Source organism: Mus musculus, chromosome 9 (assembly GCF_000001635.26).
Source record: "Mus musculus strain C57BL/6J chromosome 9, GRCm38.p6 C57BL/6J".
Lineage (NCBI taxonomy): Eukaryota > Metazoa > Chordata > Mammalia > Rodentia > Muridae > Mus > Mus musculus.
The window spans coordinates 100,781,775-100,800,845 of NC_000075.6; the positions used below are offsets into that span (position 1 = coordinate 100,781,775).

Genomic DNA, 19,071 nt, shown 5'->3' on the forward strand with positions numbered 1-19,071 from the left:
CAGCAGCATTGTCTCCTGAGTTCCATGAAAATGTTATTGAAGCTGATGATTGAACTTCACAATCTCAGAGGCTGTGCCTCAGAGTTTTGGAATTATAAAGAAGCTGTTTGCTTTTTTGAAGGTCTTGACTCTCCCTTATCAAAACTACCGACAGGCACTAGTATATGATGGAGAGTGAATCATATGTACAAATTATTCACAGTATACTATATTGTACTACACACCAATGTTTCCTCCTGTATTTTTTGAACTTGTTCAAGGATGATTTGTTCTTTTACTTCTTCTCATTTTATTAATTATATATTACTTTGCCTGCATATTCTATCAGATAGTTTATAAATATATACTTTATCTTTTATCTAATATGATTTTTCTATGTTTATCAAATATATTTCTTTTTTGAAATGTTATAAGATTTTCCTCAATATAGGTAAAGGTGGATGTTTTGGGTCTTTTATGTTTTTCATTTTGTTATCTTTCATTCGTTAGCATTCTGGGTTTATTTAGTTTTTCTTAGAGATACGTTCTTAATAAAGTAGCTTTCAGTACTACATTGCCCATCAATAATACTACATTTTCTAAAATCATTATATGCACAAGTGATGTATGTTCAAGAAAATATTAAAAATCTCTTTGTAATTCATTTGTATGCTAAGAATTTTCTTTTATCATTGAACATGTTAGCAGTTCTTTTTATTAATATATATTTTACTGAAAGTAATTTTTTATAGAATATATTCTGATTGTGGTCCCTTCCGTCAATTTCTCTCTACCTTCCCATCCACCCTGCTTCACACCCTCTCTTTCTCTCTTTAAAAAAACAAACAGGTAAAGAAATAAACCAGTATTTTTAAAAAGTACAAGAAAGAGATAGAAAGACAAATACAGAGACACACACTAAACTCATAAAATTATAAAATTGGAAAATATCATATATAAGCAGAAAACCATTAAGATAAAAAATGAATAAAATAAAGCTTAAACAAAGCAAGCTCAGACAAAATGACTACAAAAAATACCATTTCATTAATTTTGTGATGTCCATTTACTGTTTGGCATGGGGCCTACCCTTAAGTGTGACGCATATACAAAGTGAGACTTCAATGGAGAAAACAGGGCTTTTCCTATACAAGAAAATATCATTTGGAGATAGTTTCTTAGTAATAGGTTGGAGCCCATATCTCCATCTCTTCTGAGCAATGGGACCCCATTTGCTTGAACATATGCAGACCCTGTGTATTCTCACGATCCCTGTGAGTTTATATGTGCATCAGTCCTGTTAAATTGAAAGACAGATCTTTTTGATGTTATCAGTCCCCTCTTACTCTTACGTTCTTTTAATTTCCTTGTCTACATCATTCCTGGAATTTGAGTGGAAGGGTTTAATTCAGATATCCCATTTAAAATGAGTATTTTAAAATCAAAAGTTAAGAAATCTTTGAAATACATTCCTTTTTGGAAAACAATTTTCTGGATGGTAATATTTGCATGTTTTACAAAAACTAAAAGGTTTTAAAGATTTTGGTTTTCTGTCTATTTAGAATATGAATGAGACTTAAATTCTTCTGTTACTCTCATTGCTTTTTGTGAATCATGGGCTCAAATATCCTTAATGAAGGACTTTTCTGTTTCTATGCTTGAGTTATTATGGAGTTTTCCTTTGTTATTCATTTTATTTCTAACTATATTTTTATTTAAAATATAATTACATTATTTCCCCCTTTTTTCTATGCAACCCCTCTCAAGTTCACTCTTCTCAATTGAAACTTTGTTGCACATTTGTATGTGTGTGTATGTGTATGTGTTTTTGGGGGCATTATACATAACTATATAACTATTACTTACTGAGCCCATTTTTCTTATTTATGTGTATATTACTTCAGGCCTGAGTACTTTGTATTGGCTAACCAATTAGGGCACTAATCTCTGGGGTGTGAGGTAATTTTCCCTCACTCAGCAGTTGTTGGTTCCATGTAATTCTTTGTCTCAAGACAGAATCCTAGATTCTTCTGCTTCTGTGTTATTTGTGTTAGAATGTCTATTGTTAGTGTCCCAGACTTGTTTATGCAGCCATTTCTAAGAGAGACAGTTTTAGAGCACAATTCTAGGTTTTCTGATTTTCTGATTGTATTAGAGTTCTCTAGGCAAACAGAATTGGCAGAATGACTAAATAAATAAATAAATAAATAAATAACAGGGATTCATTAGAATGGCTTATAGGCTGTAATCCAGGTAGTCCAAAAATTGTCTATCAATGGAAGGTCCAAGAGTTCGGTTTAGTCCACGTCTCAATTGGTCTTTAGTATGTAGCAGAATCCTGATGGAATAGGCTCTAATGCCTTTGAAGAAATTGGCTGGCCAGTGAAAACAAGAGCAAGCAGGCAGAGAGAGCAGGCATTCTTCTTTCATGACCTTGATATAGGCTGCCAGCAGATGTGTGTGACCCATATTCAAGGTAGACCTTCCATCTCAAAAGATCCATATTTAAAGTGGGTCTTCCCACTTCAAATGATTTAATTAAGAAAAAAAAACTCTCTTAATTGTACCCTCTGCTTAAGTTTTTATTAATTCCAATTTTAGTCAGATTGACAACCAAGAATAGTCATCACAGCTAACTTTCTGCCCCCACCCCCCCACCCCCGCTTCTGTGATATTCTCTGAGTTATTGATGTTGAAGCTGTGTTGCAGATATATCCATTGGTATTGCAGCCTCCATTATCTGTTGGTGTGTCCAATTGTGATTTCCTGTAATGGCTTTCTTTTGCTATAGAGAGAGACTTCTTTCATGATAGGTATAGTAGGTACATTTATCTGTGACTTATTCCAATTACTTATGACACACCTCAAGAGATTTCTGCTATCTCTGTATCCTAGGGCCACAGAAGAAATCACTTTTTCACCTTTTCTCCTCCAAGTTGGCAATGTGGTGTTGCTCACTTCCTGGTATTGATAATGAGAACATATTCATGGTCTTGCCTGTGTCTTAATGATGTCCATGTATGGCTAAGTTTACTTAAGGATCCTTTCAACTTCCTCTTCTACCTTTTTATAACAGCCAGTCCTTTGCTTCCTGTTCATCTTCAAGCCAACAGTCTTTTGGTTGATACCAATATAAGATGCAAAGTCCAGGGCAGTATTTTTCTTCTCTCTTACCCTAGTATACAAGCTCTTTTTCTATTGTCTCAGTTGTAGTGGATCTTTATTTCAACCCTGGTTTTTAGCCCTTTTCTGCTCCCTACTCCGGTGTCCATCAGATCAACCTTCTGATTTATGCAATAGAACAATCAGAACAGGCAAGCTGGATTCCTTGCTTTCTTTTTTGTTCCAGTTGAAGATCACACACTTGCTGGCTTGTTTTGCCAAAAGTAAGAGTTCTTTTGTTTCCCTGCCTTGTCCATAGGCTTCTTTTTTGGAAATGGTTTTGAGTGAGCATAGACTCTCCCTGATTTCCCACAATAACAGTTACCAAATTGACATTGATTTCTTGTTGTCTATCTTAGCTAGTTGCCTCTGCATCACTGCCTTTTCAGTATAATTTTAGTTCTTCCCTCCCCTCCTGTTTTCCCTCTCAATCTTTGAGATAGGATTTTTTTTCCCCATGTATTTCAGACTGTCCTCAAACTCCAAATCCTCTGGTTCTACCTCCAGTATCAAGACTGGTATCTGACGGCTTATACCATCCATATCCAACTGTCCTTGTGTGTATTTTCTTAAATGTTTCAAGCTGGAGAGAAAAGGCACTTGGTATTAGGCTCAGCTGTTAATTTTGTGAATTAAATAAAGTCAAATAATTTACTAAGATCCCATTCCATGTTTTTCTTTTAAAGAAGCTATTAAGTAGAATTATTGTCAAGTTTATTGTAAAATTTCAAGAAATGAGTTGTCATATGAAAGGCCAATTTTAGGCTTTTTTGTGAAATGCTCATGTTTTTTAAATCTTTGAAATACTGAGAAATGGTATACTGATTTGAAGAGATGGTTCAAGCTTGCTACCAAGCCTGTTGACATGTGTTCAGATGTAGTGACCAGATGATAAAATGAGACAGGCAACACTCACAGTTGCTTTTGTCTTCCACACGTACACCACGGCATGCTTGTGTTGGGTATGCCTGTCTGTCTGTTTTGTAAGAGAATAAAAAAATAAATGTTAAGAGTGATTTGTTGACAGATGTATCTCAGTTACTATATTACATATTATTATTATATTCATAGTATAGTAAATACTCCTTTTAATCTAAACTTCAATACTTCTCTGTCTACTTCAAATCATCTTCATAAAAATATAAACATGGGCTGGAGAGTTGGCTCAGTGGTTAATAGCACTGACTGCTCTTCCAGAGGTCCTGAGTTCAATTCCCATCAACCACATGGTGGCTCACAACCATCTCTAATGGGACCTGATGCTCTCTTCTGATGTGTCTGAAGACAGCTACAATGGACTCATATAAATCAAATAAATCTTTAAAAAAATACAAACATAATTTAGTACTGTTATCTTTTTATTAAGAATCTTAGAAAAAGGTAGTAAACACTTTCAGTCTGATAGTTGTTAGCACTGTAATAATTGTTTGTGGATGATTAAAGAAAAAAATTAACACTTAATGTACACATAGTATCATTGTATATTTAGAATAAAATATTTCTTTGTATATAGAAATAAAATTCTGATTTAACTGCTATCTTGTGATACTTAATAAGTTCTTTTTACATATTCTAGGACAGTGGTGACTACCCCCTTACAATGCCTGGTCCTCAGTGGAAAAAATTTCGTTCCAATTTTTGTGAATTTATTGGAGTCCTGATTCGACAGTGTCAATATAGCATAATTTATGATGAATATATGATGGACACCGTAATTTCCCTTTTGACTGGTTTGTCAGACTCCCAAGTCAGAGCTTTTAGGCATACAAGTACCCTTGCTGGTAAGTAACCAAATCTTCTTTGTTCCAGTTGAGTTTGCTAAATTTTATTTTTTGTAATCAGCTTTTTTTTTTTTCTATAAGGTTAATTTAGTTAGTGCTTTAATAAAAGTAAAAATTTCTTGGAATTTATCTGCCTGACTGTTTTCATTTAATAGAATAAAATATGCAATAGTTTTGCTACTTGCTATTTGACAGCCTTAAGAATAAAAACGGGAAACGGCTGTTTGCTAGAATAAAGGAAAGGGGTCTTCCCCATCAATCTTTAATTAAGAAAATGCCCTATGAAGTTGTCTACAGCCTGGTGTTAATTAAGATTCTCTTCTTTCAGATAATGTTGACTTGTGTCAACTTGACATAAAACTGTCTTGCATAATCTCTCACACTCTGAATAGGGTCTGGCTGTGGGTCTCTGTATTCACTCCCATTTGCTGTAAAAGGAAGCTTCCCTGATGATGGCTGAGCAAGGCACTGAGCTATCACATAGCAGAATGCCATTAGGATTTTTATTGTTACATAGTTTGTTCAGAACAGAATTATTTGGTTTTGCCCTAAGTTCCTGGGCTGTCAATTCCGAGGTTCTTTGACACCCAACCAGTGTTAAGTATGGGTTCCATCTTGTGGTGTGGGCCTTAGATAAAAACAAATATTGGTTGGTTGCTTCAGGAAGCTTTGTGCTACCATTGTCCTAGCTCATCTTTTAGGCAAGAAACCATTGTGGATCAGAGGGACTGTGACTAAATTTGGGTTTACATTTCTGATTTGGTAGCATTCAGCATACTATCCTGTATCAAAGACACTGGCTTGTATTGATAAAGGCTCTATGTAGGCACCAGCTCAACTTTTCCTCATTCATTGAGTTATATAGGTATTGTCAGCAACAGGTCAATTAGATGTAACCCAGTCCTCATAGTGGAAGCTTTATTTGGACGAGAGATGGCTTGTTGGGTCTCTGACTTCCTCTTTATTTGGTGATTTCATTTAGTTCTTCTTTATAAGTGCCAATAATATAGAAACTGTTTACTCCCTAAGGTTTTTATGTTACCCCTGAAATGACTCTGAATGTTAATATCTCTCCCTGTATTCTCTCCCTTGTGTCCCTCGATCCCTGTCTCCACTTGATTCTTCCCACCCATGCATAACTGTCCATTCTGTTCCGCTTTCCTAGGGAGCCTATCTGTCCTCTCCTCCTAGCCCCATCCTTTATACCTCCCCTGTGTGGTTCTGTGGATTATAGCTTGGTTATTGTTGACTTAACAGTTATTATCCACATATAACCACGTTATCCACACACTTTTTTTTTAATCTCTCTTACTTCACTTAGGATGATCTTTTTCTAATTCTATCCATTTACCTGACATGTATATTTGTTGTTGTTTAGTCACTAGTACTCCATTGTGTAAATGTACCACATCTCCTTCATTCATTCTTCTGTTGATAAACATTTAGGTTGTTTCTAACTTCTGGCTATTAAGAATAGAGGTACAGTCAACATTGTTGAGTAAGTGTCTTCATTCTAGACTAAAGCATCCATTGGGTTTGTGTCCAAGAGTGTGGTAGCTGGTTCTTGAGGTACATTGTTTCAATCTTTCTGAGGAAGGGCCACGCTGATTTTCACTATGGCTACACAAGTTGCAGTTCTACCAATGTTTGAGTGTTTGTACCTTGCTTCACATCCTCCCAGTATAGGCTGACACTTGTTGGTTTGTTTGTTTGTTTTTGTTTTTTGTTTTAATCTTAGCCATTCTTATGGGTTTAAGATGAAATCTCAAATAGTTTTAATTTGCATTTCCCTTATGACTAGGAATCTTGGAATTTCTTCGTGTTTCTTACCCACTTGACTTTATTGAGAATTCTGCTTATATCTGAACCTCATACTTAATTACCTTCAAGAAGTTCTTTTATTATTTAGATTTTTTTTTTAGCAAGCAGGGTTTTTCATGTTTTCATTATAAAACTTTAAATAGTTATTTCAAGTTCTGTGAAGAATTATCTTATAATTTTGATGGATATTGCCTTATTAGTTGTAGATTACTTTTGGTAGTATGGCTATTTTTACTATATTAATCTTAACAATCCATGGCTATGGGAGATCTTTTCATCTTCTGATACCCTTTTCAATTTTTTTCTTCAGTTTTTATCATACAAGTCTTTAACTTGCTTGGTTCAGGTTACCCCATGATACTTTGTTTACTTGATGCTTTTATAAAAGGTGCTGTTTCCCTGATTTCTTTCTCAGTCCATTTGACATTTATGTATAGGAGGGATCCTGGGCTTTGTGAGTTAATACTGTACTTAGTTAGCTATATTGCTTGCTGAAAGTGTCAGCTGTCGGAAATCCTTGATGGATTTTTTTAGGAACACTTTTAGATACTATCATACTACCTATAGATAAAGATACTTCAATTTTTTCCTTTCTAATTTGTTTCCCTTTGAACTCCTTCAGTCGTTTTATTGCTCCAGCTGAGGCTTCAGGTATTGGATTGAATAACTGTGGAGAGAGTGGACAACCTTGACTTGTACCTGACATTAGTGAAATTGCTTTGAATTTTTCTCCATTTAAATTGCTGTTTGCCACAGGGTTGCTATACACTGCATCTATTATGTTGACTTTTGTCTTTCGTATCCCTAATCTTTCCAGAGCTTTTATCATAAAACGGTGTTGAATTTTGCCAGAGATCTTCCTGCATCTAATGAGATGATCATGTGGCTGTTTTTTTTTCAGTTTATGTACATTGCTGAGTACATTCATTGACTAATATATATTGAACCATACCTGCATCTCTGGGATGAAGCCTACTTGATCCTGGTGGATGACCTTTTTGACATATTCTTGGATTCAGTTTTTAAATATTTTTATTTAGAAATTTTCAGTCTATGTAAGAGAAACTGGTCTGAAATTTTCTTCGTTGGTTTCTTATGTAGTTTGGGTATCAAGACACTTACAGGCTCATAAAACAAATTGAACAATGTTCTTTCTGTTTCCATTTAATAGAATAATTTAAGGAGATTACCAGTAATCTCTTCTGGTAAAATCTGGTAGAATTCTGTGCTAAAACCACCCGGCCCTGGGCTTTTTTGTTGGGAGACTTTTAATGGCTGCCTATATATCACTAGGTGGTAAAGGTCTGTTTAAATTGTTTGTTTGATCTTGATTTAACTTTTGTAAGTGGTGTCTATTGAGAAAATTATCCATTTATTTTAGATTTCCCAGTTTGGTGAAATACAGGTTTTTAAAGTACATCCTTATGAGTCTCTGGATGTCCTCAGTCTCACTTGGTATGTCCCCTTTTCATCTCTAATTGTGTCATTTGAATATTCTCTCTCCGCCTTTTAGTTAACTTGGATGAAGGCTTATCAATTTTGGTGATTTTCTCAGGAACCAACTCTTTGTTTCAGTAATTCGTTGTTTTTGTCTTGTTTGTTCATTTTCTTTTTCCTTTTTTCTGAGACAGGGTTTCTCTGTGTAGCCCTGGCTGTCCTGGAACTCACTTTGTAGACCATGTTGGCCTCGAACTCAGAAATCCACCTGCCCTCTGACTCCCGAGTGCTGGGATTAAAGGCGTGCGCTACCACTGCCCGGCTGTTTGTTCATTTTCTATCATGTTTATTTTTGTTCTGAGTTTGACTATTTCTTGCCATCTTTTCCTTTTGGGTGTGGGTTTTTTTTTTCTTTCTTTCTTTCTTTCTTTCCCCTCTCCCCCTCCCCCTCCCCCTTCCCCCTCTCCTTCTCCCTCTTTCCCCCCCTTTTTGTTTTAGAGCTTTCAGGTGTGCTGTTAAATCACTAATATCTCCTATTTCTTTTTATGTTTGCACTTAGTGCTATGAATTTGCCTCTTAGGGCCACCTTCATTTTGTCCTGTTAGTTTTGGTGTGGTATGTATTCATTTTCATTCAGTTGTAATAAGTCTTTTTTTTTCTTTCTAGATTGATTTTTTTTTTTTCATTCCATTGTGAATTGTTTAGTTTTCATGATTTTCTGTTGTTTCTGTTGTTGATACCCATTTTTAGACCATGATGGACAGACAGGATATGAGGTGTTAATTTGATTTTCTTGTATGTGTTGAGGCTTACTTTATGTCCTTGTATGTGGTCAATTTTGGATATAGTTCCATAAGCTGTTGTGAAGAAGTACATTCTTTTGTATTTGGGTGAAATGTTCTGTCAAGTCCATTTAGTTTGTAATGACAGTTCCAACATTTCTCTGTATAATTTTTTTCTGGATGACCTGTCTATCGATGTAAGAATTGGCTGTTGAAGTTTCCCACTGTTAGTGTTTGAGTATCAGTATGTGATTTAAGCTGGTCTATTTTCTTGTGTTTGGTGTATAGATATTAAGAATTACAGTGTATATTTGGTGGATTTTTCTTTTGATGAGTATGTAGTGTTCTTTTCTTTTAATTTTGTATTGAAGTCTATTTTGTTAGATAATAAAATGGCTTCATGAGTTTTTGGGTTTTGGTTTTTTGTTTTTTTTTTTTAGGTCCATGTGCATAGAATCCCTTTTTTTCTGTCCCTTTTCTCTGAGGTGACTATCTTTGATGTTGAGGTGTACTTCTTGGATGCAGAAGAAGGATGGATCCTGTTTCATATTGTGTTTGTCTCTGTCTTTTTATTGAGGGATTAAGACTATGTTTAGAGTTAACAAGCAGTATTTCTTGATTCCTCTTATTTTGTTGTGTTGTGTGGTTAACCTTTGTAGGTTGGAAATTTCATTCTAGTGACTTCTGGTTTGTTTTTTGTTTTGTTTTGTTTTGTTTTGTTTTGTTTTGTTTTGTTTTGTTTTGTCATAGATGTCTTACTTTCTCTGTGTAATGTGATTAAATGTTTTGCTGGGTGAGTATTCAGTTCTGACATCTGTGGTCTCATAGATTCTGTACAATGTCTTCCAGGACCCTTCTGTTTTTAGAGTCTCCATTGAAAAATCAGACGTTTTTCTAATAGGTCTGCCTTATATGTTTGTCTTTTTCCTTTGTAGCTTTTAAGATTCTTCTTATTCTGTATGTTTAGTGTTTTTATTATTCTGTGTCGAGGGGACTTTCTTTTCTGGTCCAGAACTTGTATGTTTCTTGTAAGCTGATTAGCATCTTCTTTTTATAATGGAGAATTTTTCTTGATAATTTTGTTGAAAAAATATTGTGCCCTTTGAATCTGGGTTTCTTCTCCTTTTATTCTTATGATTCTTAGATTTGGTCTTGTCATAATGTAAAATAGGTTTTCTGGTTGTTTTGTCCCAGGATTTTTTAGATTTAACAATTTATTTGACCAAGGTATTCGTGTTTTGTATCGTGTCTTCAGTGTCTGAGATTCTGTCTTGTATCTTTTGTCTTTGAGGTTCCTGTTCAAGTTCCTAAAGTTTTCATTTCTTATTGATTCTGTTTCCACTTTCAGTTTTTGAACTCTTTTATTCATTTCCTTCCATCGTTAGTGTTTTTTATAGATTTCTACAAGGGATTTATTAATTTTCTCTGTAAGGACCTCTGTCATATTCATAAAAGCTATGCTAATGTCTTTGTCTCATGCTTCAGTCATGTTGCAGTACTCAAAGCCTACTGAGTGATTTTTCTCCGGCATCTAGGCATCTGGGTTTGGGAAGGTTTTAATTGTAAGTTCTGATATCTAATCTTGTCTTTATTAGGTGGGTGTTTTCTATTTTCTTGGTTCCTGTTTTTCTCTCTGGTTCTCCGGAGAGTGTGATGGCTGTGTGCTGCCTCTTAGGAAATGTATGGGATTCTGGTAGTTGTAACCACTTATATTTATAGGACAAATGACTTTCTGTGTGTTAGGAGCTGACACATCAATGGGAATGGGCTGGGTTGGAATAAGGCTGTGGGACTCCACAAGAAGGAGGAAGCAGGGTTTTCCACCAGGATCTATCTCCCTTGTCTCCTGGGAATGGGGACAGAGTGAAAGGAAGCCACAACAGGTAGTCTGATACAAAGGTAAGGCTAAGACTAGATTTGGAGGAGGGGAAGGAGAGGTGAAGAGTTAGAGTTAACCTATTTGCTTCTCTACCTGGAGTGGCCTGTAGATTACCAGGAAATGCCTCCTGGAGGAATGAGTGCTGGAATAAAGCGATGAGTCAGGGCACGAAAGTTTGGAAGGGAAATCTGTGTGATCCTTTGGAGACAAGGCAAGGGTGGGTAAGGGAAGCTGCATCAGTTGTGCTGCAAAGCTGGGAGATTGAATTTGAATGAGAGGAACCACGTGAAGATCTGCACTTAGCCTGTTTCCCTGATCATAACTGCCATTTATTAGGTACACTGGAATAATGGAAAGGTATTAGGTATTGAAAATAGAATGTACTGAACCTTTTTTAAATTCCAAGTTCTAAAGGATAAAATATTCAGTACTTCCTTAGTAATACATCTGTAATTATTTTCTACATTAAATACTTCTTTCATAGCTTGATTGTATAAAATTTTAAGTATATGGTCACCTCCTTTCAACAAAACATTTTCTGATAATTCTGAGTGGACAGTAATTATCCACTTGAATGGTTTGTATGAGAGGCATAGAGTAAAATGTGATGATTTCTATTTACTTTGGAAGACAAATCTTGAGGGCTAGATAAAATGGGCAGGAGCATTTAATCCTCTGATTCAAAGACTGTGTGTTGATTTATTTGTTTTATTAATTTATTGGGTTCTTATACCCTCTACCTTCCTTCCAACTCTTTCTACCCTGATTCCTTCCAATCCCCCAACACTAGGTATGAGGGAAAGATTAGAGTGGAAAAAGGACATAGATCTTTGTATATTATTTATTGCTGATTAGGGTCTTCTAGTTCCTAGGGACATACCCAGTCTTCATTGTCAGAATATCCAGAAGTCCAACAAAACAGAACTCCAGCAATAGCAGACAGGACGAACGAAGAGTAGTGGGGACAGCAGCACCTTGCCTTTCTCTTAAGTGCCTCTGACCCATTTCTGGTCTCTGGCATCCATACCCTCTTCAGATTCCCAAGAATTAAACTATCTGCAGCTGGCAACGATCATGCCGCTCCTTGAGCACAAGATAATCACAGTGGCTGTGGAAAAACTGAGCAGCCCCATATCCTATACCTTGGATTAAAAGAAAAACATTCATATAACTGTGTTTTTAAATCAAAATTTTCACTATATATGCTCATGGTTAGTTATCGCTAGATAAGATTATCAGCTTTGAAATAAAATGATCCCTGACCTTGCTTGTAACCTAATTGAGAAGAGATACAGTCAGATTAGTTATTCTTAGGGCTTAGAAAAAATGACCTCAATAGCATCATAAGTTACTTGCATGGTCTTATCAGGAGGAATTATAGTCTGTTTTCCAAATATCTAAAACTGTGTCTCTATTGACAGTCTTTATGTCTTCTGTCTTATATTTCACTTATATACTATTACTACATTTATATAAAAAAATTTTGGCCAGAGTCTATGACTTTTACTTATTTATCATTCAGAGCACCATAGAACACATATTTTAATTCTACAAAGTTAAGAGCTTCAAGGACTCACAGTTTGGTGGAGAGAGTTAAAGACCATTTGGGGAGCAGAAGTTCTCAAATTGTGCTCTCCAAGATAGTAATAAGATACTGCAGATTTAATACGGTATTTAAGTATAGCTAGGCTATTATATAGCCCTAGAAAGTATACATATTTGAATAGTGTCTTACTGTTATGAGGCAGGGCCATCCTTAGCAATAAGCTTCAGGTAACACAACATCACATCCTACAGCTCCATTGTGAATTTTGTTTGGACTGCAATGCTTCACTGCAAGGGCACACTATCCCTCTTTTCTTTTCTCTTTTAATGAGCTCTGTTAAATCCAACACTGTATCCATCAGTCATCTTATATGAATGACCTCTTAGTTTGATTCTTGATATTGTATCTGGACTGAAACTTGATAATTTGTTGATGTGCCAGATTAGATACACTTCACTGTTCTTCAGTTCTAGAAATTCCACAGTTACATGAATTTTTTTTCTCTGTTGGAGCTGAACACACTTTTGGAAAGCTTTTTATTAAGCTAGAACAGATTTTTAGCAGTTACACACTATATTCATTTCTTAATTATTTTTACTTAAGCGTACTATCCTGTTAGACCTGTTTTACTTAAGATACCCTTTCAGAATAGTATTTATTTGTTCTTAACCTCAAGTATGCTGGTTTGTATTTTAAGTAGACATCTCATTTGAACATTATTATAGCAAAGTTTGGCTCTCTCTATCTTCCACTGAACTAAAATTATATTGTTGAATGTTTCTGGATTACCCAGAGTAAATGTACATTTAAGTTTCACCTGTCATACAGTCTCAGGTCATATGCAAAATGCAGCAAAGTTCTTTCATGGTCAAACCATTATGGCGTATAATTCAGTCCCCAATAGATTCTGCATTTCTATTGGGAACCTTAACAACACAGTTGTTCATGGTCGGGTTTTTAACAGCATTCTGTCTGTTCTGAGTCTGTGACAAAATTGCCTGTTAGATAATAATAATTTTACAAATTATTTTCTAAGTATTCTCATGTAATTGGGAATATATTATCACCAGTGTTCTCATAGTCTTGGCATTAATTGAATGTGTTGATCAACTTTACAATACTATAGCAAAATTCCACAAGATAATGCAATTGTAAAGGTTAAGGCTTCTTTGCCATTGCCGTTTCATAGGTTCCATTTCTTGATAAGTGAGTTTTGTAGGTTGTGCCACTAGTAGCACATTATGAGGGATAGATGTGGCATTACCTAAAATCTTAGACCAGAAAGGGAGCCAAAGAAAGTAGACCTCACGATTGACACACTCCTAATGACCATTAGGAACTAGTTGCTGAAGGTTTGAACATCTCCTGTATCAACGCTTCTGCTGTTGACATTCAGTATCTCGTCCGTAGTATATATATTCTGCCTATCTTTTCTTTACTAGAATGTAAAACTCATTGATGCAGCTGTTTAGTTTTAGTCTGTCTTTTCCTTGTTTGCAACTAGTATATACAATATTGCTCACTTTGTCTTTTGTCCATAGATAAAAAGGGAAGTACCACATAAGCGTTTCTTGAACTATCTATTAAAAAACAGTTATCAATCTGTCATTTTATAGTAAGTTTTATAATAATGCGGAAAATGAATTTCAAGAAAATAAGATGTATTGGTGTCATCTTACCATGATATTCAACAGACATGAAGTGATATGACTATGAGATTAGTATTAATTTCAAAGTACAGATATATTTCAAGGAAATTGCAAAATTCTTTAAAGTCATTTTTGTTTCTAGCTCTATGATATGCTTGAAATACTTTTTCTGAATTTTGAAGTTGTACCACTCTTCGGTGATCAGTGGAGGTAGAAGCCTTTTTGTGTGTTAATTCCATGTGATAATTGTAAATATTTAAGGAACTTTAATTCACCTAAGTAAAGGTATAAAGTAACCATTTGATACACAGATGCAGTGGTAGAAACAGATTAAACCTAATTTGTGAATGTAGGCAAGACATTGGTGTTACTTCTGTCTTTTGTGCTAGTAGACTAGATACGACTTCTTATAGTTTTATTTTATCGTTTTATATATCTGTGTTTGCTGGTATATATGTCTATGTGCCTTATGTTCACAAAGGTCAGAGAACTGGAGTTATAGACAGCTGGGAGCTACCATATAGATGCTAGCAATCAAACCTGAGTTTCTAGATATAGAGGCAGTGTTCACAATGTTCAGTACACATGATGGCACCGAGCCATCCCTAGAGGATAGGTCTAAACTCAAACTTTTGAAAACAAGAATGACGTTAAAAGAATTTCACAATTTTTGTTGTCATATATGTTTAAGCTCCTTGGATGAGACTTTTAAATGAAGAAAGTTATTTTGCAACTGAGATTAGTCTATTCCTGTCAGTTACCACTTTTTATCATTTTAAATTATGGCTGGAATATTAAACAGGTTTTTTCTTCTTCACTTGCTTTAACTTTTAATCTTCTACCTAAAAACCTGGTTTCACTAGTGACTATTGTAATTGCCCTTTATTTTATAGCAATGAAGCTGATGACTGCTCTGGTGAATGTTGCTTTAAACCTCAGTATTCATCAAGATAATACACAGAGGCAATATGAAGCTGAGAGAAATAAAATGATTGGGAAGAGAGCCAATGAAAGACTGGAGTTACTACTTCAGAAACGTAAAGAGGTAAGTTTTGTGGTAATCTGATCCTTTATAGTTTGGAAATGTTTAGTAAATATAATAGTTTCTACTGTTTATTTTGTAAAGGACATTTTTAAGTTGGCTATGCTGCTCGAGTCGGTAATCTTGGTACTTGGGAAGGCAGTCTGTTCAAGACCAACCTTGGCTGCACAGAAAGTTTGAGCTTAGCCTGGGACATTTGAGACCTGAGGTGTGTAGATGGGACAATAGAAAATTCATACGGGTCTTACATTCATAAAATTTAGCTTCAAATTATTTCATCTTCAAGTTTTAAATAGAATTGTAATAAGCACCATTGAGTAAGGGTGACATGCAAACTTATTTTAGAAAAAGATTTTCATAGTGTTAGGCAAGTCAGTCATTTGATGTTACAGGCTCAAAAGAACACCAAATGATAAAATCTCATTTGGGAGGCAGCAAAAGTAAATTATAGAAGAAAGCCTCGGTATATTTTTTATTTGATGTATAAAGCAATCCTCTAAGATTGCTGTCACTCCACTCCTCCTCCTTCTCAGTGCAAGGTAATCCAGTCCAGGAGTTTACTTGTAATACGCAATCAAACTCTCGGAGAGCTGCTAGCTCTTACTTTATTTACACTTAACAATCTGATTTTTGTAAATTTGATAAAAATGTTTTTTACATGGATATTTTATTTTTTACATTCATTCATTTTCATTTTATGGGTAAAGGTGTTGTCTGAACAGAATATTTATATACCACATATGTGCAGTACTTATAGAGACTAGAAAAAGGAGTTGAATTCCCAATACTTAATTAGCAAATTAATGTGTACCACCATGTTGGTGCACAGAATTGAACTCAGGATGTCTGGACTAATACCCAGTGCTCTAAAACACTGAGCCATCTCTTTAGCATTTTTTTAAACTTATTAGAAGGAAAATTTGTGGTTCGTATTATTAAATCTTTTAATTTAAAAAGATTACACTTTCATAGAATTGTGTATATACACATAATGGGATTTAACAAACAATAGAAAGCAAAAACGTACAATGAAATTATTGTGTGGACCAAAGCTTCCTACCTAAACCCTTTTCATTCATGATCCATCTCTCCCTAGAACTTTTTACAATTCTTGGATTTATAGGTATATAAAATCAATGTACAAATTAAACACCCTTGGTTGATTAAAAAAACATAAAGAAATTTATTTTTAAAGAATTGTTTTGTTTGCAATCAAATTCATTATATATTAATGATGAATTCAGATTTGTATACTAAGGGAACACATATACTTATTTATTTTTACCTAGCGAACTTCTAGCTTCTATGGGAATGGCTTAATTGGTGCTCGTTGTACAACCATGAGGACCTGAGTTTAGATTCATATCACCCACATGAAAAAGCTGGGCTTAGCAGCACAATCCTAGCAAGAAGGAGCTAGAGACAGGACGATCCCTGGCGATAATCCAGTTTGGCTAAATCAGTGACTCCAGGTTCAGTAAGAGGCATGAGGACGAACTCCCGAGTCTGAGGACGAACACAGTAGAGGCATGATTGAGGAATACAAGATAACAAGGAGCCCTGGTCTCCACCTATATGTACCTGTATGTGCACAAATGAACACATTTACCCACATATTTCACACACACATAAACATGTTCAAACACAAAAAGAATTTTAGGTTAGGCTGCTTGATACTGCAGAACATAAAAAGTATCTTCAATGTCTTTTAGAGTTGTAACTATTTTGATGTTGTAATTGTTAATACTGGAATGCAACTATATATAAGTACCCAATACAAAACAGGTGTATGTTTGGAGCCATTTCAAAAACTACAGGAAATTCAGTTGTTTGTATCATTTTATCTTTTTCTTCTCTTTTAATTTTTTTAAGATTTAGTTTTTTTATGTATATGAGTACACACTGTAGCTGTATAGATAGTTGTGAGCCTTCATCTGATTGTTGGGAATTGAATTTAGGACCTCTGCTCACTCTGGTAGACCCTGCTCGCTTAAGGTCAACCCTGCTTGCTCAGTCCCTGCACGTTCTAGCCCAAAGATTTATTTATTATTATAAATAATTATACTGTAGATGTCTTTAGACCTACCAGAAGAGGACATCAGACCTCTTCTGAGGTGTTGTGAGCCACCATGTAGTTGCTGAGATTTGAACTCAGGACCTTTGGAAGAGCAGTCAGTGTTCTTACCTGCTGAGCCATCTCACCAGCCCTGGATCATTTTTTCAACTAGGGATTTCTCTATGTACCCCTGTTTGTCCTAGAACTGAATATGTAGTTCAGGCTGGCCTGAAACTTGACATCTGCTTTCTTCTGCCTCCCAAGTGCTGAAATTAAAAGTGTGTGCCACTATGCTTATTTTTGTGAAACAAAATTTTTAAGAGACCCAAGTCTGAAGGTCAAATTGTTTTTTTTTAATAAATATCTTAATGTATAATTTTAATAATTTGATACATACTGAAGATTTATACTAGGAAACTATTAAAATTGTATTTTTCACAATTATGCCATTATTGTCTGTAAGAAACATCAGTCATTATATGTATAGTAAGAACACTGCCACGATGTTCGGGGCAGCATTCATTGGTATTTTGTGGCATTTTGTCTTAGGGTTTCTATTGTTATGAAGAGTCACCATGACCCTGGCTATTCTTATAAAAGAAAACATTTGATTGTCACTGACTTACAGATTCAGAGGTTTAATCCATTATCATCATGTTAGAAAACATTATGACGTGGGGGGCAGTGTGTTGCTGGAGAGGATACTGAGAGTTTTATATCTAGATTGGCAAGCAACAGGAAGAGAGTGACCTCAAGGCCTGGCATGAGCTATTGAAACCTCAAAGTGACATATTGACTCCAATAAGACAGCACCTATTCCATCAAGGCCAAATCTCCTAATAGTGCCACTTCGTCTGGACATATGGGTGCTGTTTTCCTTCAGATCCCCACACATATGCATTGAAAAATGACAATATTTTATATTTAGAGGAATAATTGCCATAAAATCTTATGGTAAAGGATGAGCAAGAACTGCCAGAAACACCTTGGATTCATTACATTTTTGATTTTTACTTTTGATCTTTGAAGTTTCAAAAACATTTTATTGTTGCCAGTCTTTGCCTGACCCCAAATTCAGTTATGCATACCTCTGTGGTGTTGTGACTAGCAACTGAAGAATCTTGGAGTTATGTTGTACTGTACTGTACTGTATCATCATTGCTTTTTAGAACTATCATAACAAACTCAGTTGCTTAAAAAAATGTATTGTTTAACAGATTGAGCCATGTATTTTTCAGACTTTTTCATCTGCACTGCAGAGAAACAATAGATTCTTCATTTTGGATTTTATTCCAAGGAAAGCCAGGTCTCCTGTATTGGGTTTGTGGCTAGATTTTGAAAGCAGGGGTGTACAGCCAAGAGTTTTTTATTTTTCTGGTCTGGATTTTCCTCTTGTTTCTCATTGTAAACTTAGGTAAAAGAATTGAGTAATACCTACGCACCAGAATGTCAGCCTCAATTTTTGTCTTCAGATTAGTCTGCCATCTTTATTCTCCTCCTTGGACAAAGTCTCAGTATAAAATAGTGACAGATTCTTTGCCAAAATGTGCAATGAATGAATGATCTCTTGGTTCACTTTCCTGTATACTCCTTAGTTTAATATGAAACTCACGAGCACAGATCCACCACCACCACCATTTAATTACATTTTGGGATTTTCATTTTCAAATATCTCAACAGAATTTTGCATCATTCTCTCTTCACAGCATGCTAGGGCTTTACTAAGACACATCTCCAAACTTTTCCAAATTCATGTCAAGAAGTAATAAAAATCATCCCTCTCTTTTGGTACCAGTTTTCAGATAGGCCTTCTAATCATCATTACATACTTCAGAGAAATACCTTAAAGGAAGAAAGAGTGGTTTTGTCCCCTGGATTTTGCAGGTTTTTTTACAAGTTTGACGGAATACATTGGTTTGTCCGTCGTACTGCCTAGG

General features: G+C 35.2%; 1 protein-coding gene across 9 annotated transcripts in view; it reads left to right on the forward strand.

The window, feature by feature from the left end:
* Stag1 (stromal antigen 1) overlaps positions 1–19,071 on the forward strand; it is a 360,836-nt gene that overhangs the window by 184,066 nt on the left and 157,699 nt on the right. For all 9 annotated transcript variants that reach the window (XM_006510924.3, XM_006510923.3, NM_001357265.1 and 6 more), the window contains 2 exons: positions 4,718–4,922; positions 14,930–15,081. In XM_006510924.3, the coding sequence (XP_006510987.1) occupies positions 4,718–4,922; positions 14,930–15,081 (357 nt within the window). The remainder of the gene's footprint in view (positions 1–4,717; positions 4,923–14,929; positions 15,082–19,071) is intronic.